At 41.2% G+C, this 15,591-nt stretch overlaps 2 protein-coding genes and 1 long non-coding RNA gene across 14 annotated transcripts in view; 1 reads left to right on the top strand and 2 right to left on the bottom strand.

Annotated features, from left to right (window-relative positions):
* Positions 1 to 5,275, top strand: part of Wb (wing blister) — a 148,677-nt gene extending 143,402 nt beyond the window's left edge. For both annotated transcript variants that reach the window (XM_071710205.1, XM_071710206.1), the window contains 9 exons: positions 22 to 309; positions 651 to 816; positions 1,105 to 1,521; positions 1,657 to 1,833; positions 2,122 to 2,456; positions 2,599 to 2,905; positions 3,116 to 3,554; positions 3,843 to 4,211; positions 4,322 to 5,275. In XM_071710205.1, the coding sequence (XP_071566306.1) occupies positions 22 to 309; positions 651 to 816; positions 1,105 to 1,521; positions 1,657 to 1,833; positions 2,122 to 2,456; positions 2,599 to 2,905; positions 3,116 to 3,554; positions 3,843 to 4,211; positions 4,322 to 4,464 (2,641 nt within the window). In that variant the 3' untranslated portion in view covers positions 4,465 to 5,275. The remainder of the gene's footprint in view (positions 1 to 21; positions 310 to 650; positions 817 to 1,104; positions 1,522 to 1,656; positions 1,834 to 2,121; positions 2,457 to 2,598; positions 2,906 to 3,115; positions 3,555 to 3,842; positions 4,212 to 4,321) is intronic.
* Positions 2,936 to 3,414, bottom strand: LOC139774772 (uncharacterized). The gene is made up of 2 exons (XR_011718670.1): positions 3,274 to 3,414; positions 2,936 to 3,166 (listed from the first exon to the last, which is right to left on the bottom strand). It is a non-coding gene; the product is annotated as an uncharacterized lncRNA (long non-coding RNA).
* Positions 5,276 to 5,632: 357 nt separating the features above from the next.
* Patronin (calmodulin-regulated spectrin-associated protein patronin) overlaps positions 5,633 to 15,591 on the bottom strand; it is a 58,827-nt gene continuing 48,868 nt past the window's right edge. For 6 of the 11 annotated variants that reach the window (XM_071710208.1, XM_071710207.1, XM_071710209.1 and 3 more), the window contains 11 exons: positions 14,881 to 15,055; positions 14,471 to 14,748; positions 14,036 to 14,332; positions 13,668 to 13,904; positions 13,418 to 13,595; positions 12,669 to 12,791; positions 12,032 to 12,127; positions 11,355 to 11,453; positions 9,778 to 9,972; positions 9,380 to 9,662; positions 5,633 to 9,248 (listed from right to left, as the gene is read on the bottom strand). In XM_071710208.1, coding sequence (XP_071566309.1) covers positions 9,104 to 9,248; positions 9,380 to 9,662; positions 9,778 to 9,972; positions 11,355 to 11,453; positions 12,032 to 12,127; positions 12,669 to 12,791; positions 13,418 to 13,595; positions 13,668 to 13,904; positions 14,036 to 14,332; positions 14,471 to 14,748; positions 14,881 to 15,055 — 2,106 coding nt within the window. In that variant the 3' untranslated portion in view covers positions 5,633 to 9,103. The remainder of the gene's footprint in view (positions 9,249 to 9,379; positions 9,663 to 9,777; positions 9,973 to 11,354; positions 11,454 to 12,031; positions 12,128 to 12,668; positions 12,792 to 13,417; positions 13,596 to 13,667; positions 13,905 to 14,035; positions 14,333 to 14,470; positions 14,749 to 14,880; positions 15,056 to 15,591) is intronic. The other 5 variants (XM_071710212.1, XM_071710213.1, XM_071710217.1 and 2 more) reach the window with 5 other exon arrangements.

The raw sequence follows: 15,591 nt of genomic DNA, 5'->3' as shown, positions 1-15,591 counted from the left end.
ATCGTTATTTCTTGATCTCAGAACGCGACACACAGGCAAGCTGAGCGTGCACAAGCAGTCTTCGACGTCCGGGCAGTATCTCCCTGTCATTAACATGACTAACTCCGAGTACGGTCGTTTCGACGTTCTACCTACGGACCGAGTGTGGATAGGAGGTATCCCTAAGTCGCAGAGGCGACCAACGGAACTAATCGCCGGTAATGGTCTTCCGGGTTGCATTCATCAAGTGATCCTTGACGGAAGACAAATTGGTCTCTGGAATTTTATCACGACAGCACCGGACAAGGCTTGCAAAGCTTGCGTAGAAGGGTAATTCGCCATGAAAGTTATTAAATTTCTCTTTGGCATTTACGCTTATTTTTTTTACATATGTATAAATTCTATATCTCGACGTTAAAAAGTTATATTATTTCGTAGTTCAAGTTTTCTGTTGTGGCCGGTATTCATAGTCGGTTCTTATATTTAAGACCGTCTTAAGTACAATCTTAAGATGTCATTAACCAATCACAAAGCTGTATTAGCATCTTAAGACATTACTTAAGACGGTCTTAAAATAAGAACCGACTATGAATACTGGCCTATGTGACATTTAATTGTCCAAAATTTAATTGTCCTTTTTAATTCTTTTATTAATGATATTAATGTTACAGAGTGGAAGATGCCAGAGATGACATAGCTTACAGTTTCAACGGAGAAGGCTACGCCGTGAGAAACAGAGTCTCGTCTGGTCCATACAATAAATATATGTTTGGAGTCTCAATTAGTTTTCGAACATACGACGAGAATGCGTTGCTATTTCTGGCCACTAACAGAGAGGTACGAATTTATTTAAATTTTTCTCAATACGTATTTCAATATTAAGAAATATCTCTTTTTATATCCTTTGTCAAAAGAGAATAAATAAAGAATAGATGTAATTCACATTAAATTAAATTTAAAAATAGAATCTTTTTTATTATTACACTTTAGTAAAGAAACTATGTATGTAAAATAATAATTCAATTTATGCACATTTATATACATTCTAATACTAAAGTAAAACATCTGTTTTATTATATTCATACAAATCAGTTTAATTTTTATTGTATGATTTATTATTAATAGAACCAGCACATCATGATTTTCCTGCGAGAAGGCAAAGTGATTCTCGACGTCGGTTACGGCGGGAACGTTAGTAAAGAGATATCCTCGACTCGCAAATATAACACCGGCAACTGGACAAAAGTGGACGCATCCCGTCAGTATCAAACACGCCATAATATCGAAAAATGCAGTCTTAGCATCGACAACGACGATTCGCTAATCGTTGTGCCCACGCCACAGCCCAAGAAGGAGGATATTCCGGATCTGGCGCAGGCTAAGTATTATATAGGCGGATTGCCGCCGAGCTTCCGCGCCGAGAAACTGATGTTACCCTCGCAGGTGTCGTTCCTCGGATGCATGGCAAATATCATAGTACAGGAAGGTTACGATCCAATGGCCGAACAGTATTACGGGGTAGAATCCAGTTGCGGTAATAAGGTACATGTTGTCATCTTCTAACTTATTCTTTAAAGTAGATCTAACTTTTGAACATTCTATTTGAATTTCTTTAGATGTAGCTACAATATTTTGCATGCCATCAAAATTAAACATAAATTTATTTTATTGTCGCAGCCATTGAAGATAGTCGGATTTTATGGGGATGGATATCTCGAACACTCCGCGTTCACTTTGCGGAAGATCCAGTCTGTTTTAAGCTTCTCCTTCAGAACCATGCAAGATGCAGCTATGCTCCTTCTCTCCACGTTCGAACGTCACAGAATAAAAGATAATCTCAACGAAACAGCAAACGTAAGGCTATTGTTAATTTAATATCATTTAATTTCTTTTATTATAAAAAAGAATTTCTAAAATTAAGTGCACAAAAAAATGTATTATAAATGTAAAAAAATAGTCTTAAATACTTCTATTCTAAGTAAATCCGTAATAAAAAGACATATTATAATATTATTCACAAACATATAATTAAAATATGTAACAAGATATTATTTGCGTATAAAATTTAGTGAAAATAAACTTTATTTGCGTATTACAATTATCAAGATAATTGAAATTAATTTGTTGAATTTGTTTCTTCAGAGAAACAGCTATTACTCCGTGTGCATTCTCAACGGACAAGTGCAAGTACGCTTAAATGCCGGCCAGGGCGAGCTGGTTCTCCAATCGAACAGCACTTTTAACGACGGGAGATATCACTCGGTCACCGTCCTTAAAAAAAGAAAAGAAGTAGAGCTGAGAATCGATGATGCGTATCAAACATCCGGAAGATTACGCAGTAGTATCGCGATCAAGGCTCCCGAATCACACAGGGGACTTTTCTTTGGTGGGCTACCGGCTCCCATCAATAATACTAAAATGGTCGCAACTAACACGCCACTGTACGGTGCTATCAAAGATGTGATTTTCAATGATCTGTAAGTCGTGAAGTCAAGTCAATTAAATATTGCTTGTAATTACTTGAAAGATAACTATGCCATAAATCTCGGCGCATTAAAATTATAAGTAGTGTCATCACGGAGACACTTTGTATGATATGATTAATGTATCTTTTTTTAGAAATCTTCGATTCGACGATGCAATTGAATTCGATCACGCTCTAATCGGTCGTGCCGGACCGAGTATGGGGAAAGACACGCCGAGTTACACACCATCGGCGTCACTGTCTCGCGGGATGTCCACGCAGCCCGAAGGATGCCAGAAAGTGCCTTATTATTCGCTGGAACCGGGTGCTTTGAAATTCGGCGATAAGCCGCACAGTCACACGCAGCTCTATCTCAACTTCAAGAAATTCTGGGAGAAGAAATATGCGATAGAATTCGACTTTAGGACGTACTACCCCAATGGACTGCTGTTCATCACTCCGGTAAAAAAAACCTGCCTTATATAATCACTATTTTGCTAATTTTATTTGCACCGGCTTGAATTTGTTTTATTAAATTCGTTAAGTTTAATAAAATACATTTTACAAAAATTGTCCGTCTTTTATAGCGCCAATTTTTGACATAAATATAGTTTTTGCAATTTTTAATTAATTAAAATTATAGCCGCTGTTATTACAAATGCATATTTACAGGGTCTTCGATTGAAGCACTATCTGATGGTGCTCATCCGGGACGGGCAGCTTCTTTTGGTGGTGAAAAGCAAACAGAAGAAGGAAATACTATTTAAAACACCGTTTAACGACGGCAATTGGCATCATGTCGTCATCAGTCACGAAGAAAGGAAGCTTACCCTATTAGTGGATAGTCAGACACCACGCGTCCTCAAAGTACCGAGGAAAATCGGCCTCGCGTCCATGATGTATATCGGTGGTCTCCCGGAAAGTGGAACACCCATCCCGGAACAAGTGGTCGTTAGATTGGAGACACTGAAGGGATGTATCAGAGGCTTGAAGATCAATGGAAACGTCTACGACATGGTAGGCTCCACCAGTAGAGCCTTCAACGTCGGTCAGTGCTTCCCGAGCGTCGAGAGCGGAGCGTATTTCCAGGGCGAGGCTTACGCTGTTTATCGTAAGTCATGAAACTACTAATAAAACATAAGAGAAACTTAAACAGAATATTTCAATAGATGTGAAAAAAAAACGGCTTCAATTCGAATCATATCATTTTTATTATCTTTTAAATTTAAAACTTAAAATAATATGATATTTTTTACTGCAAAACATAATGGCATCTTAATAAACAATACAAAATATGAAGATTACATTTCTTATTTTAATATCAAGAAACATCGAAAAGTACGAATTTTTTTTCTATTCCGTTTTGGATCTTTAAAATAATGATTTTATATTCTTTTAGGAAACAACTTCGAGGTGGACGGCGTGCTTGAACTTCAATTGGAGTTTAGAACGTCGGAGGTGTCCGGCGTGTTGTTGTCGATTACCGCACCCAGTGGCTCGCCTTCTCTATCGCTGGAACTCAACAACGGTAAGGTGATCATGTCAGGCGATCTGGGCGACAACAATCCACTGTATGTGGAGCAGGGATTCGCCAGTCACTATGCAATCTGCGACAATCGATGGCACAGGATCCAGGCCGTGTACAACGACGAGGAACTGGCGCTCAAGGTGGACGAGCTGGACCAAAAATACGGCCTGCCCACAAACGTCAATTATCATTTCAATAGCTCTATCTTCTCCGGCCCGTTGTATATAGGCGGTATACCAGGTAAATGAATGTTGCGTTAAATTACATTACACATTGGTGTGTACATAAGCCTATATGATAAATGAAAGAACGTGAAAGTAGCTTAACCAATACTACTTCGTTGTTTTCAGCAACCGCTCAGAAAGGCTCATTGTTAACGCGAGACCACTTCAACGGGTGCATCAGGAATGTGATGATAAGAGGGGAAAGGCGAGACTGGACGGACATGGCTGAACTGCACAACATCCACCTGAGCTCCTGCCCGGTTCAATGATGGCGAAGCGTGAAGAGGGAAGACAATTACCTCGGCGTTCAGCGCTTTTAGTTCCAAAGATTGCTCGAGGAGCCGCGTTGGTTCAACAATCGCACCGGGATTAACGTGCCATATTCGCAGGCGACGAGGCGTTCTTTAAGACTTAACAAAGCCAAAAGATGCTAAACCGTAGACCGTTTCGTTAGGCTAATCGTCGTGACACGAAGATAGAAAAAAGAAAAAGAAAAGGGAGAGAGGGAGACCGTACGCGTCGGTCTCGCCGTGGCAGACAAACGATGGCACGAACAATTTCGTTGCATGCAAGTACGCGCGACGCGTGCAAACGGTGACACTTTACGCGTAAATAGCGAGACCACTGCCATATAGTTTAATTATTACGCTGTAAGCCGCAAACAATTTGTACATCAGTATTTAAAAGCCATTATTTATTATCGTTAACGTTAGATCTCGAGAATTCGTGATCGCCGCGTCGACGAGTTAGCAAATAGAGAATAATGCGACTATGTTTTATACTTTTATAGCTAGACTTTCTACTGGAGAGCCCGATATGTATGTACATTGTAGATTTTTTATTCGAAAGATTTTTCGAGAAAACATGCAAGTGCCCTGTAAAAAAAAGAAGTGTCCTTTAATCACGCACACAGAGAGATAATGTTCGAAGAATATTTATAATCTTGTCTCTCTCATACATAACACACGCACACGACTTTTGTTGAACTGTAATATATTACATATACACAAGGAAAAATTAACAAATGACGAATTCGCTGTTGTGTATAAAATATATAATATAACAAGAGAAAAAGCGCAATGGGGCCGTGTCGCTTCGACTTATCCTCCTTAACGCTCTTCTTAAGGTCTCTACAAAGTGCCTCAGACGCAACATTTATAAAACTTCACAATGAAATTTTATAAATGTCCTGCCTTCAAGACAGAGGACAAATTATCGAACGTGAAAAATTGAAGAGTTCCGGAGAATTAGGCATCGAAGAGAGAGGTAAGGAAAAACCCTTATTCTTATTTACGAATAGAATCTTCACTTTAAGATATTTTATATTAAAAATTGAAGTTCTTGTCGAGAGAAAAACCCAGACTTCCATTGAGGTACGATTGACGATGGATCGCCTTCGCGATATACCCATCCGCGGAAGAATAAAAGTCTATTACAAATGGGTTATTAAATTTTATTAATGACATTCGCTGCGAAGATGCTAACAGTAAATTATGACCCAAATCTTACATGACGTACTGAATAAATATACATATCGTCGAGTAGGTAGGTATACGGTTTTTTTTTTTCGTTTTACGTGTGTATATAAAAACATAATATTTACAGAGACACGGATATAGAAGTTCGAGAAATGATATTCGCTTTGACGTCGAGAAATTTCTGCGACAATAAAAATCGGTAATTATTACGTAACAATAATCTCGTTTATTATTAGTAAGCGCGATTTCGCTGCGGCGTACAAATTTTACGTCGTGCCGCAGCATTCAATTGTGTGTATATGTACGCCTCGGTTTCCCGTCTCGGTCCATTCGGTTTTGTCCATATCTAATCGTCGCATCCAAGTCTTGTGTTTTTTTTTCCACCAGCTCACTAATAATATCTATTCTTCAAAAAATATAAATATCAAGCATAAGCGACCAATATCGAGAGATCTCTCTTAACATCATAACTTTGTAATCAATCCCATTTCCACAAGCCATTATTCTCGCTGGCTCTTAAGATTAATGACTATGTATAATATATATATTAATTGCAATCATATATCTCTTTCTCTTTCTTCACTCTCTTCTCAAACATCGTCACCATGTGCACTCCATCTCAAAGAGATCTCATATTCTCTTTTTCTCTCTCTCTCTCTCTCTCTCTCTCTCTCTCTCTCTCTCTCTCTCTCTCTCTCTCTCTCTCTCTCTCTCTCTCTCTCTCTCTCTCTCTCTCTCTCTCTCTCTCTCTCTCTATGGCGCGTACCTCACGTTCGATATTGTCAGGTCGGACTGTGTTTCTGAGTCTAAGATTCTCTATCTTATCATTCTCTTTCTCTCTTGCATAATCATCGTACTCGGATAAATTTACAACAGACGGGGATATAGAACAGTGAACTTTCTCTCTCTCTCTTTCTCTCGGTTACCACAATCTCGACGGAGTTTAATCTCACAAATCCCTTTCATTACACGTACGTGGTCGAACGGCGAAACGCGGAGACGGTGAGGCCAGGCTGACCGCGACGTCCCACGCGAATTGAAAATACATAGATTACTCCTCCGCAGTTGCGGCTGCTGGAGAACACGGGATTTTCGATATGTCGCATTGTATTTGTAATTGTAATCGTTAATAATCCTGTGCACGTTTGCGTTACGCCGTGTCGCGGAATATTGAGGGCCTACCTACACTCGACACGATTGACTCCGCATCGAGTCGAAGACTTATCGTACAAAATAATCGGAGAACGATCCTGGAGGCGTCCGCGATGTCGTCATCGCGGACGGGGCCCGCGGGGGGCTAAAGAGAAAATAATCGTACAAACGATAGACCCCCGATATTGTCGTATAAAATGTCTACTTCAAGTCTACCTATCCCTAGCTTCTTCTCCACTCTAAAACAACATTATAATGAAAGAAACGTATCCGACTGAAAAAGGTCCGTTCAGCGAGATAGGAAGCCGATGCCAGTCCCACGCGAAAAGCGAACGTCGAATTTATGGCACAATAAATTATAACAGTTCCTCCGATAAATTACGGCGTCCACGTGCACGCGAACCGCCGCGTCTGTTCTCTGTTCGCTCGGACTGACTGAAGTTTCGCTGAGAGACGGCGGGGTGTGTTTGTGTGTGTGTGTGTGTGTGTGTCGCGTTGCCGGTAAATCCTACGGGGAAAAACGTAATGTACGGTGGCGAGATATACGGTTGAAGAAAAGTCAGGCTGTCAATTCGTTAAACGTCTTTACGCACTTAGTCCAATTACATTGTTCATAACGTAAGGCTTCATACGGTTTTCTTCTCTTTGTGTTTTTTTTTTCGGAGGAAGGCGGAACGTGACTCTGACGAACTTGTGAATTTTCGCGAAGTCATATAACGAGGCGTCGTTCGAAATAAAGGTTCCATCCGATAAAATTCGCGGTTCGGACGACCCATCCTCCGCCTTCCTCTTACAAAACGATAAAAGATTGAAGCGCACTCGGAAGGGAAACGAAAGCAGAGCTTCCCCTTCCCGACGGTCCTTCGACTTTGTTCGCGAGGCAACGATACTTTGCGCAAATATCCACTTTCTGTGTACAATCATAATTAGCTAATCATCCGTCGACGAAACATATCGCTCGCGTTAAAACAGCCGCTTCGGCATAAACTGCACGTTATGCGCGTTTTTTTTTTTTTTTTTAAATGATATACAGACTTGAAACGCATAATATCGCAGTTCGAACGCCGCAAAGAAACGGACTCAACGCATGCATTGTACGCCCAGATTTATCATAAGGCTGATCTTGAACTTGGCTCAACTAATTACGCAACGAACTGATTTATTTACAACATGAGCTATCGTCGCTCGCATCCGTCGCCACCCCGTTGGCAAAGGTTTCTTCCCCCTCCCCCCCCCCCCCGTGGAGAAAAAGTGGGTGAGAGGAGGGACACTGCAAGAATCGCGCTACGCGTTACAATCGTCAACAGCCGCGAGAAACGTACGCGGGTATGAGAAATCAATAATCATTAATTCAACCCCGTCCGTTTGAGCCGTGTCGAGCGTTCTGCCGACGCGTATCTCAATCGGTTAAATATGACAAGCAAATATATATATATATATATATATAAAAACATTCTCTTCGATTAAAAAGGAAATTGATATAAAAAAAGAGACATCTTTTGCGAGGTTGCATTGCATGATATTATACAAAAAAAAATAAAAAAGTTCGAAGTCAGCGATTTGCGCACGAGACACATCTAAAAATTAATGATCCCTCACAATGTTCGCGTTATCATATCTTAATATACTCTTTAAAAAGTTTTTCAAACGCACTAGATAATAATCGTTGAATAATTTAGAACCCCTAGCCTAAGCGAAGGCTGCAAAGAGACCTGTGCGAATCGCAAAATTACGCACGCATGCACGCGCGAGAACACAAGCTGCACGGTTGCCACCCTCCCTTGCTCTCGCTTCGTTTCGCAAAATAAATTTAGGAAAAGAATCAACTTTCGCGCATACATCCATGAGAGTCGCAACACAGCGGTTTACACGATTACAAGGCGGTTACATGACGAGGGTTAGTCCGCAAAATTAAGAAAAAGTGTGTAGTCTTAGGGATGTATTTGTCAACAAACCATTCTTACAAGTAGATACTGGTAATCTTATGACACAGTGATTGATGCTGACGCTCAACGAAAAAACGGATAACGCAAAAAAAAAAAGTAAAACAAATCACATTCTCTCTGGTGATCAACGGTTGCCCCGGTATTTTCCCACCCCATTGGAAGCGGCGATTATATTTCTTTACGGGGTCAGCACCGATCAGTTGTCCTTATAAAATTGACTAAGAAACGCAACGTATTCGCATTAATTTAATATGGGCCTGTATTAAAATAGTAACTATGAACAACAGAGGGCACAGTAGCGTAATGTTAAGTGTGTGACCACTTGCGTAAAACTATATGACGAGCGGTATATCCTTCTTGTTCGGTAAGTTCACCTTTTTACCTTGCCAGAGGCTGTTGTGTATCGTAAAGGCATCTATGGTCACCGTCAGATGCTTCGTGTGAACTTGCGAAAAGCATTTTCCGCTGGAATTGTATCTGGGATGAAAGAAGAGACGGCAATCAGTAATATGTAACGCACCGAAAAGTTTATAGAGATATAGAATCGATCAAAGTGTTAGAGTAGAAAAGAAAAAACGACGGATTTTAGAAAAATCAATTCCGCTTACTTAAAAAACTTGTCGAACATATTATCGATGACTTGTTTGGGCCCAGTACCGTACAGCTTGGCTATTTCCTCCCTCTCGGGACAGTACGAATAGAGAGCGCGGAATTGGCAGCCGGCGTCCCGAAACAGGATGAGAAAGTGTTTGCTCTCGGACCGGCCGATCTCCTCCAGGACTCTCGATTTGGCTTCTCTGTTCACCGTGCCGGGGAAGACGCAATACTCCACGGCGTTCAGCATTATGTTACGATTCGACTTGGCTATCGGCAGTTTATACAGTCTCGGGCCTGTTACAGTGGAAACGTAAACGGTGAATTAATCTCTTAGCTTCATTTCGAAAAGACAGCGACTGTCGAGTGTATTTCCCTTCGAAGATGCAATGCATTCGTCGACGCCCCTTACCGTTGTAGTCCATCATAGAACTGGGCGTGCTGCTGATATCGCTGCTGCCGTCGTCGTAGATCCTCTTCTTCGACGTCATCAGGGCGGGTGGTAGCGAACCGGGGCCCGACGGTGACGTTAGGTGCCTCATACTGCCTATCCCCGGACTGGCGGCGCGTCTTGGAGGTGTCGATCTGCCCAGGCCGCTGTCCGAATCTGTATGCCGACACATACAATCTTGATCACTACTTGCACCTACGAACGCACGCTCCGCATATGAAGATAGAAATCTCAACGGAGAGGCGAACGTCTATGCGTTACCGTTCTTGCTAACGACAATTGTATATCTTTTTCCTTATGTCACCCAAGCGATAACGAATCGGAATAGAGAGAGACCTTTCGATTTCATTATTAATGATGGTTAGCCACCCCGCCAAGAATGTATTAGTCACTTGTTACAGGCGTGGAGACACCTCCTTTGCCTTTGAAGTTTAACTTCGTAATTTGCGTCTCGTTGTGAAGAAAATTTATATTTTTTCAGAATATTCGTAATGTACTTTATGATCTGATAAAAAATTGTAAGCGCTTGTGTCTATCAGCTTGTCAAACTGACTGCGCTAGAATGATTCTAATGTACATGTCATGGTTCTCTAGCGTACTAATGATCAAAACTATGAATCTCTCGATCAACGCTAATGCGATGATTTATACTGACAGCTTGTTAGTTCCAACGATTCGACTCGCGAGCTCTGCGCTATGCGACGAAACGCTCGATCGAATTACTGACATTAAATAACAGGACATATAGCAAGTTCATCCAGCACCGAGCACGTAATTACACAGATCACACATCGCGTTCGCAATGAATTTTCTGTACCACGTCGCTATGATACCTGGAAATAAAAACAGTGAAGGGATACAGAGCGGGCGAAGTGATAGGATAAACCGGGACACCTGGTCGGGAGGTTTATTATAAATGGATACCACACAGCCACCGACAGAATAAATCTGGAAAAAGACACCGATCGACAAAATATAAAATTTGTACCCACACCCAGTGCTGTACAACAACAACAAGCCCAAATAAGCCTTCAACCGAGCCTTCTCTACGCAGCAGCAGCAGCAGTAACAGCGAAAATGAGTCGTCCTAAGAAAATGACAGGACAAAGTTCCGCCTCAACGAAGCCGTCGATGAAACGAAGAAGCGAAGAAATCATATATAAATCGTGCGTCACTTAAAAAGCACGAGAGAACCAAGAGATTCCATCCTTTCGTCGTCAAGCCGCGTGGGTGGAACTTTGCTCAAACATATAAAAAAAAAGGAAAAAAGAAAAATGCATATGATCGTTGTGCGTATGTATGAGTCATTAAGTACCACTGCCACCTGTGTGCCCTCCAGCCTGCCACCATGCCACTACGTACATGTAGGTGCGTGTGAGTGCGCGTGTATGTGTGCTACTCTGTCTACAAAAATTTTGGGAGAACAATGTGATAATATATATATTGCAAAATATATATACACGGGACACATTGAGACTGTTGCACGATATAGAAGGGAGATCGAGAACGTATTTCCAAGTCACTGTGGTGCTTCTTACCGCACAAATTCATCAGGGAATTAGACTTTCTCCCCTTAAAGTTTTGGTAAGTCTGGTATTTAGGCCTGCCTCTAACTTGTTGCTGAGACTCCTGCACATCTGCAATAACGCAACGTTTGCCTTGTTACACTCAAAACGCCATGTACGATCAAAGAGATTAAATAAGTTGCGGGAGAGATGCCTCAATCGTGCACATCTCATTTAGGGAGCGAGCGGGGGCGCGGGGCAGGAAAGGTTTAGGGATCTTGAAAAAAAAGGGGGGGGGGAATTAAATCTACGAGCCATATCTGGTAGGGGGTACATCGATAACTGAGGTGGCCGGTGCAGTTTTTGGTGCAGAACAACGTTGCGTTCCAACTGAAAGACGTCCACTACAAGGCGCTACTAAAAGTTAAAGACAAAAATTAAAAAAAATAAATAAACCAGGGAACAATCATACCCGCAAAGTGTCGTGACCTTCGCTCAGTCGCTCGTAAGGGAATAATCAAAGGCTAATCAAATGTTGAAAAACATTTATCGCGTAAGTTTCCGATATAGATTTCTAGCTGCCCATACCAGTGTGTGATAACATCCTGCAACGAGTCTACTTTCGTCAAGCCAAAAAACGTTTAAAAAACAAACAACCGTACAGAGCCTGCGGCATTCCCGCGGTAAAGTGTAACCAACATCGAACCCACCTCTGGAGGTCTTGTAGGAGCCGCGTCGGCCGAGCTGATTCACGCTGCGGCAGGGCGAGGAACCTCGACCGTCGTCGGGCGAATCTACGGAAGATACTAAAAGAAAACGGGGAAAATATCTCTATTACAATCGATTACAATTCACTGCAGGTTTTACGCTACTTATAAATATATAGGTATATCAAGTGATTCTCGCTATGCATTATACATCGAATTACAGATACACGGCATGCCAAATTGAAAGAAAAAAAAAACGGAAAGTGCAGTAAAATAAACGTGTCGTTGTGAAAAAAACATTGCGAATAGATATATCTCAGTTTATCAGTTATATTTACTTAGAATTAACTTTTCTGCAAAGGAGATTCTTGTCTTTAGAGAATTTAATACCATTTTCAGTATTAAATTCGAATTAGCACTTTTCTTGATATATAACAATACTTATTGCAATATCTTGTTACAATTTTAGATTGATTCACAGTGTTATATCTTTTGCTGCGTAAAAAAAATTAATTACATATTAGACCGCTTATTGCGTAGATATTTCCGTATCCAAAATTTATTAAAAAAAAAAAAAAAAAGAATAAACTTGCAGATGTGTACTGTATAAGCGCGGTGAGAGAGTGTGTGTGGTGCATACCCCTGAGACTGCCGCCCCGATAAAGAGGGCCGGAACAACGTCGGTCATCGAGGTGGGCAGCAGTGAGACTATCCTGCGAGCCTCGGTAGTAGTCTCGCCTCATCGTCGGAGAGGTCAGCGACGCTACAGTAAGTGTGTTAGTGCAAAACAATCGGCTCGGTATTTTCTGTACTATTCTAGTTTGGCGTCGATGTCGCGATTGCAGGCTCGATTAGCGGGGCTCGCCGAGCGATCTACGATAGCCGTTGTGACACGGCGATAAACTAGGATAGACGAGAAAATCTGGAGCTCGTGAGCATGTGGTCGGGGTGAAAATTCATAAAAGACGAAACCAATTATAACGGGAAAGAAAAAGAACAATACAGCAAGAGTGACATCGCTAAGATTACGGAAGAGAAAAAACGGCTCTGATCGTAAAAATCTTCGCCATGCAATGAATAAATGCAAATTACGGAAATATGCAAATTACAACATCGAGGATACTGTTGCTATTAGAGTATTATAACGGGGAAATGCACTTGCGACACAACAACTTGTAACAAGATCCATCTTCTTGGTGATTAATTCGAAGATAATCGGTGAATACGCACTTATATATCTTTTATCTCCTTTTTCCTTCTCTCAAATTCTACCGATATATCAAATCTTATTTTCTTCAATTTCTGCCAATATATTTAATCCCCAAGAAGCATCGATCATTGCGACAGATTATTCATTTTTTTTCCAAGTTCGATTTAATGGAACCTCACCTGTACTTAAGTTGGAAGAAGAACCCTTCTTCCCGCGACTAGGTGTAAGAGCCCCGGAATCCAACACCGCGCCAGCGTCTCCGTGAATCGTTTTGGGCCGCGGTCGAGCGGTCGCAGTCTTGTTACGTAATTTTGCTGGATTTATTGCATTCAGAAGCTCCTTATCAATTACCTTACCCTAGAGACGAAAATATTTATGTTATAGACTTATTTCTGTTCATTTGATGACATCATTAAAAATATCACTCACTTCTCTCTCTGCTTCCTCTATCGCTTTCTTCACTTTATGATGCTCCAAAATAGCAGCTCGCCGTTGTCGTTCCTCCTCTTTCTTGCGAGCTCTTTCCTCCGCCTTCAATTTCTCTTGTTCCCTACGCGCTTGGGTCTCAGCTTCCTTTCTTTCTTTTATTTCCTCCTGCCTCTGTCTTCTTTGCAGCGACATCAGCATTATCTTCTCCTTCTTCTTCTCCATTTCGTCCATAGAATTCTGTAGAAAAATTCGATTAGAACATCTTACATATTAAAATTTTATAAGCAAAACTAAAAATAAAGACTAATTATGTATAGAATTTATTGCTGTTTAAATGGTCAATATTACTAATAATGATTAATATATACCGGATCGGGATTCGTGAGTTGGTTCCCAATTACCAGACCAACTCCGGAAGCATGTCGGCCTTCTGTACTGCTGTCTCGCTGTTTCTCCCTCTGCCGTTCCCTCTCCATTTCCCGTTTGAGCTCCCTGTCCCTCATTTCTTGCCTCTGCTGTTCCCTGTCGTCGGCCTGCCGCAATCTTTCCCGCTCTAATTCTCGTTGAGCTTCCATTTGTTTCTGCCTTTCTAACGCGCTAGCAGGAGGCGATTCCGGGCGCACCGTAAAGTCCTCGTGCTCGATGTAGGACGATACGCTTCGTTCCTAAAGAAACAATCAATTGTTTCCTTTTGAAGAAATACTTTATATATTGTAAAATTTGATTCGAAACGCGCGAATATAAAACAAAGAGACAAAGTAGTACAAAAAAGAAAAATAATTTGTAACAAAAAACGCACTCACCTTTTTGGGAGACGTTCTTTTCACTCTGAGGGTCGGTTTCGGTTTCTTGGGAGCGTCATTGTCGAAGGAAATGTAGAATCCTTTCTCGTTCGCGTCCGTGGGATCGAGAGGCGTGACATCCGGAGTGGCTGAACGCGACGAAACCGTCTCCCTCAACGACGGGTGAGGTTGGAAGGAATTCTGCGATATCGTGGGTCTAGTTGGCGATGGTATTCTGTACGTACGACTACCCGATGTGATGTTCAAGCCGCGAATACCCTGCGTGATGTCGTCATTTCCTTCGAAAAAAAAAAGTGATTTAAGAAAAGAGATTTTTATATTTTTTTTAGTATAGTAATTAAAAAAAATATATATGTGAAATACATGATATTTTCATATAATCGCAAACAAAGTTATAAAACAAAGCTTACCGATAAAAGATATATTTTGGGGCTTCATGTCATCGGCGGGCGGAGCTGGTACCGGAGTATGCAAAGTTGTAACTTGCCTCTTCTCCGTTGGGCTCTCGCATGAGATCGGGATGTGATGTACAATTGATCTCTTAGGTTCCGGACTTTCGCTAATTAACTGACTTATTCGATGAACCTAGCAGAGCAAAATATAGTCATATAAGAAAACGAGGCAAATACATATATTTTATTAATTTAATATCTTAACAATATCTTTTCACGTACAAATTATACAGAATCTTAAAAAAAATAGATGACAAGAGATATGAGAGAGTTACATCTAGCAGCACAGTGTATAATACAGAATTTAAATACGAAAGACTTATAGCGACTAAAATCGTATTTGAGACACGGATCTGAAATAATATTTACGAAACACTATCACGGCACCGTTGTATTTTCTCGTATAATTTGACGATCGTTTTCTTCCGCGTAACTGTCAACAGTGAGGCACAAACGCGTAAAAGTACGGTAAAATCAGCCGAAGCAAACCTTAGTGAAGTAATCGCGCGAAGTTGCGACGGTCGAGTCGAGGAAAAACATATTATTCAAATTTACAAATCACTTCAAGGAGACTAGAGGTGTAAATCCGAGCCGGACGCGAACGTCTAGGCGCTAAGACTGGCCAGTGTGGGTAGTGTCTGCCATGTTGGGTGTCAAGAACAAGCGTCT

Source organism: Temnothorax nylanderi, unplaced genomic scaffold (genome assembly GCF_030848795.1).
Source record: "Temnothorax nylanderi isolate EJ_2023f unplaced genomic scaffold, tnyl_v1.0 TNYL_tig0087_pilon, whole genome shotgun sequence".
In the NCBI taxonomy this organism is placed as follows: domain Eukaryota; kingdom Metazoa; phylum Arthropoda; class Insecta; order Hymenoptera; family Formicidae; genus Temnothorax; species Temnothorax nylanderi.
Note: the sequence above shows the minus strand (reverse complement) of the source record. Positions and strands in the feature narration are given on the sequence as shown.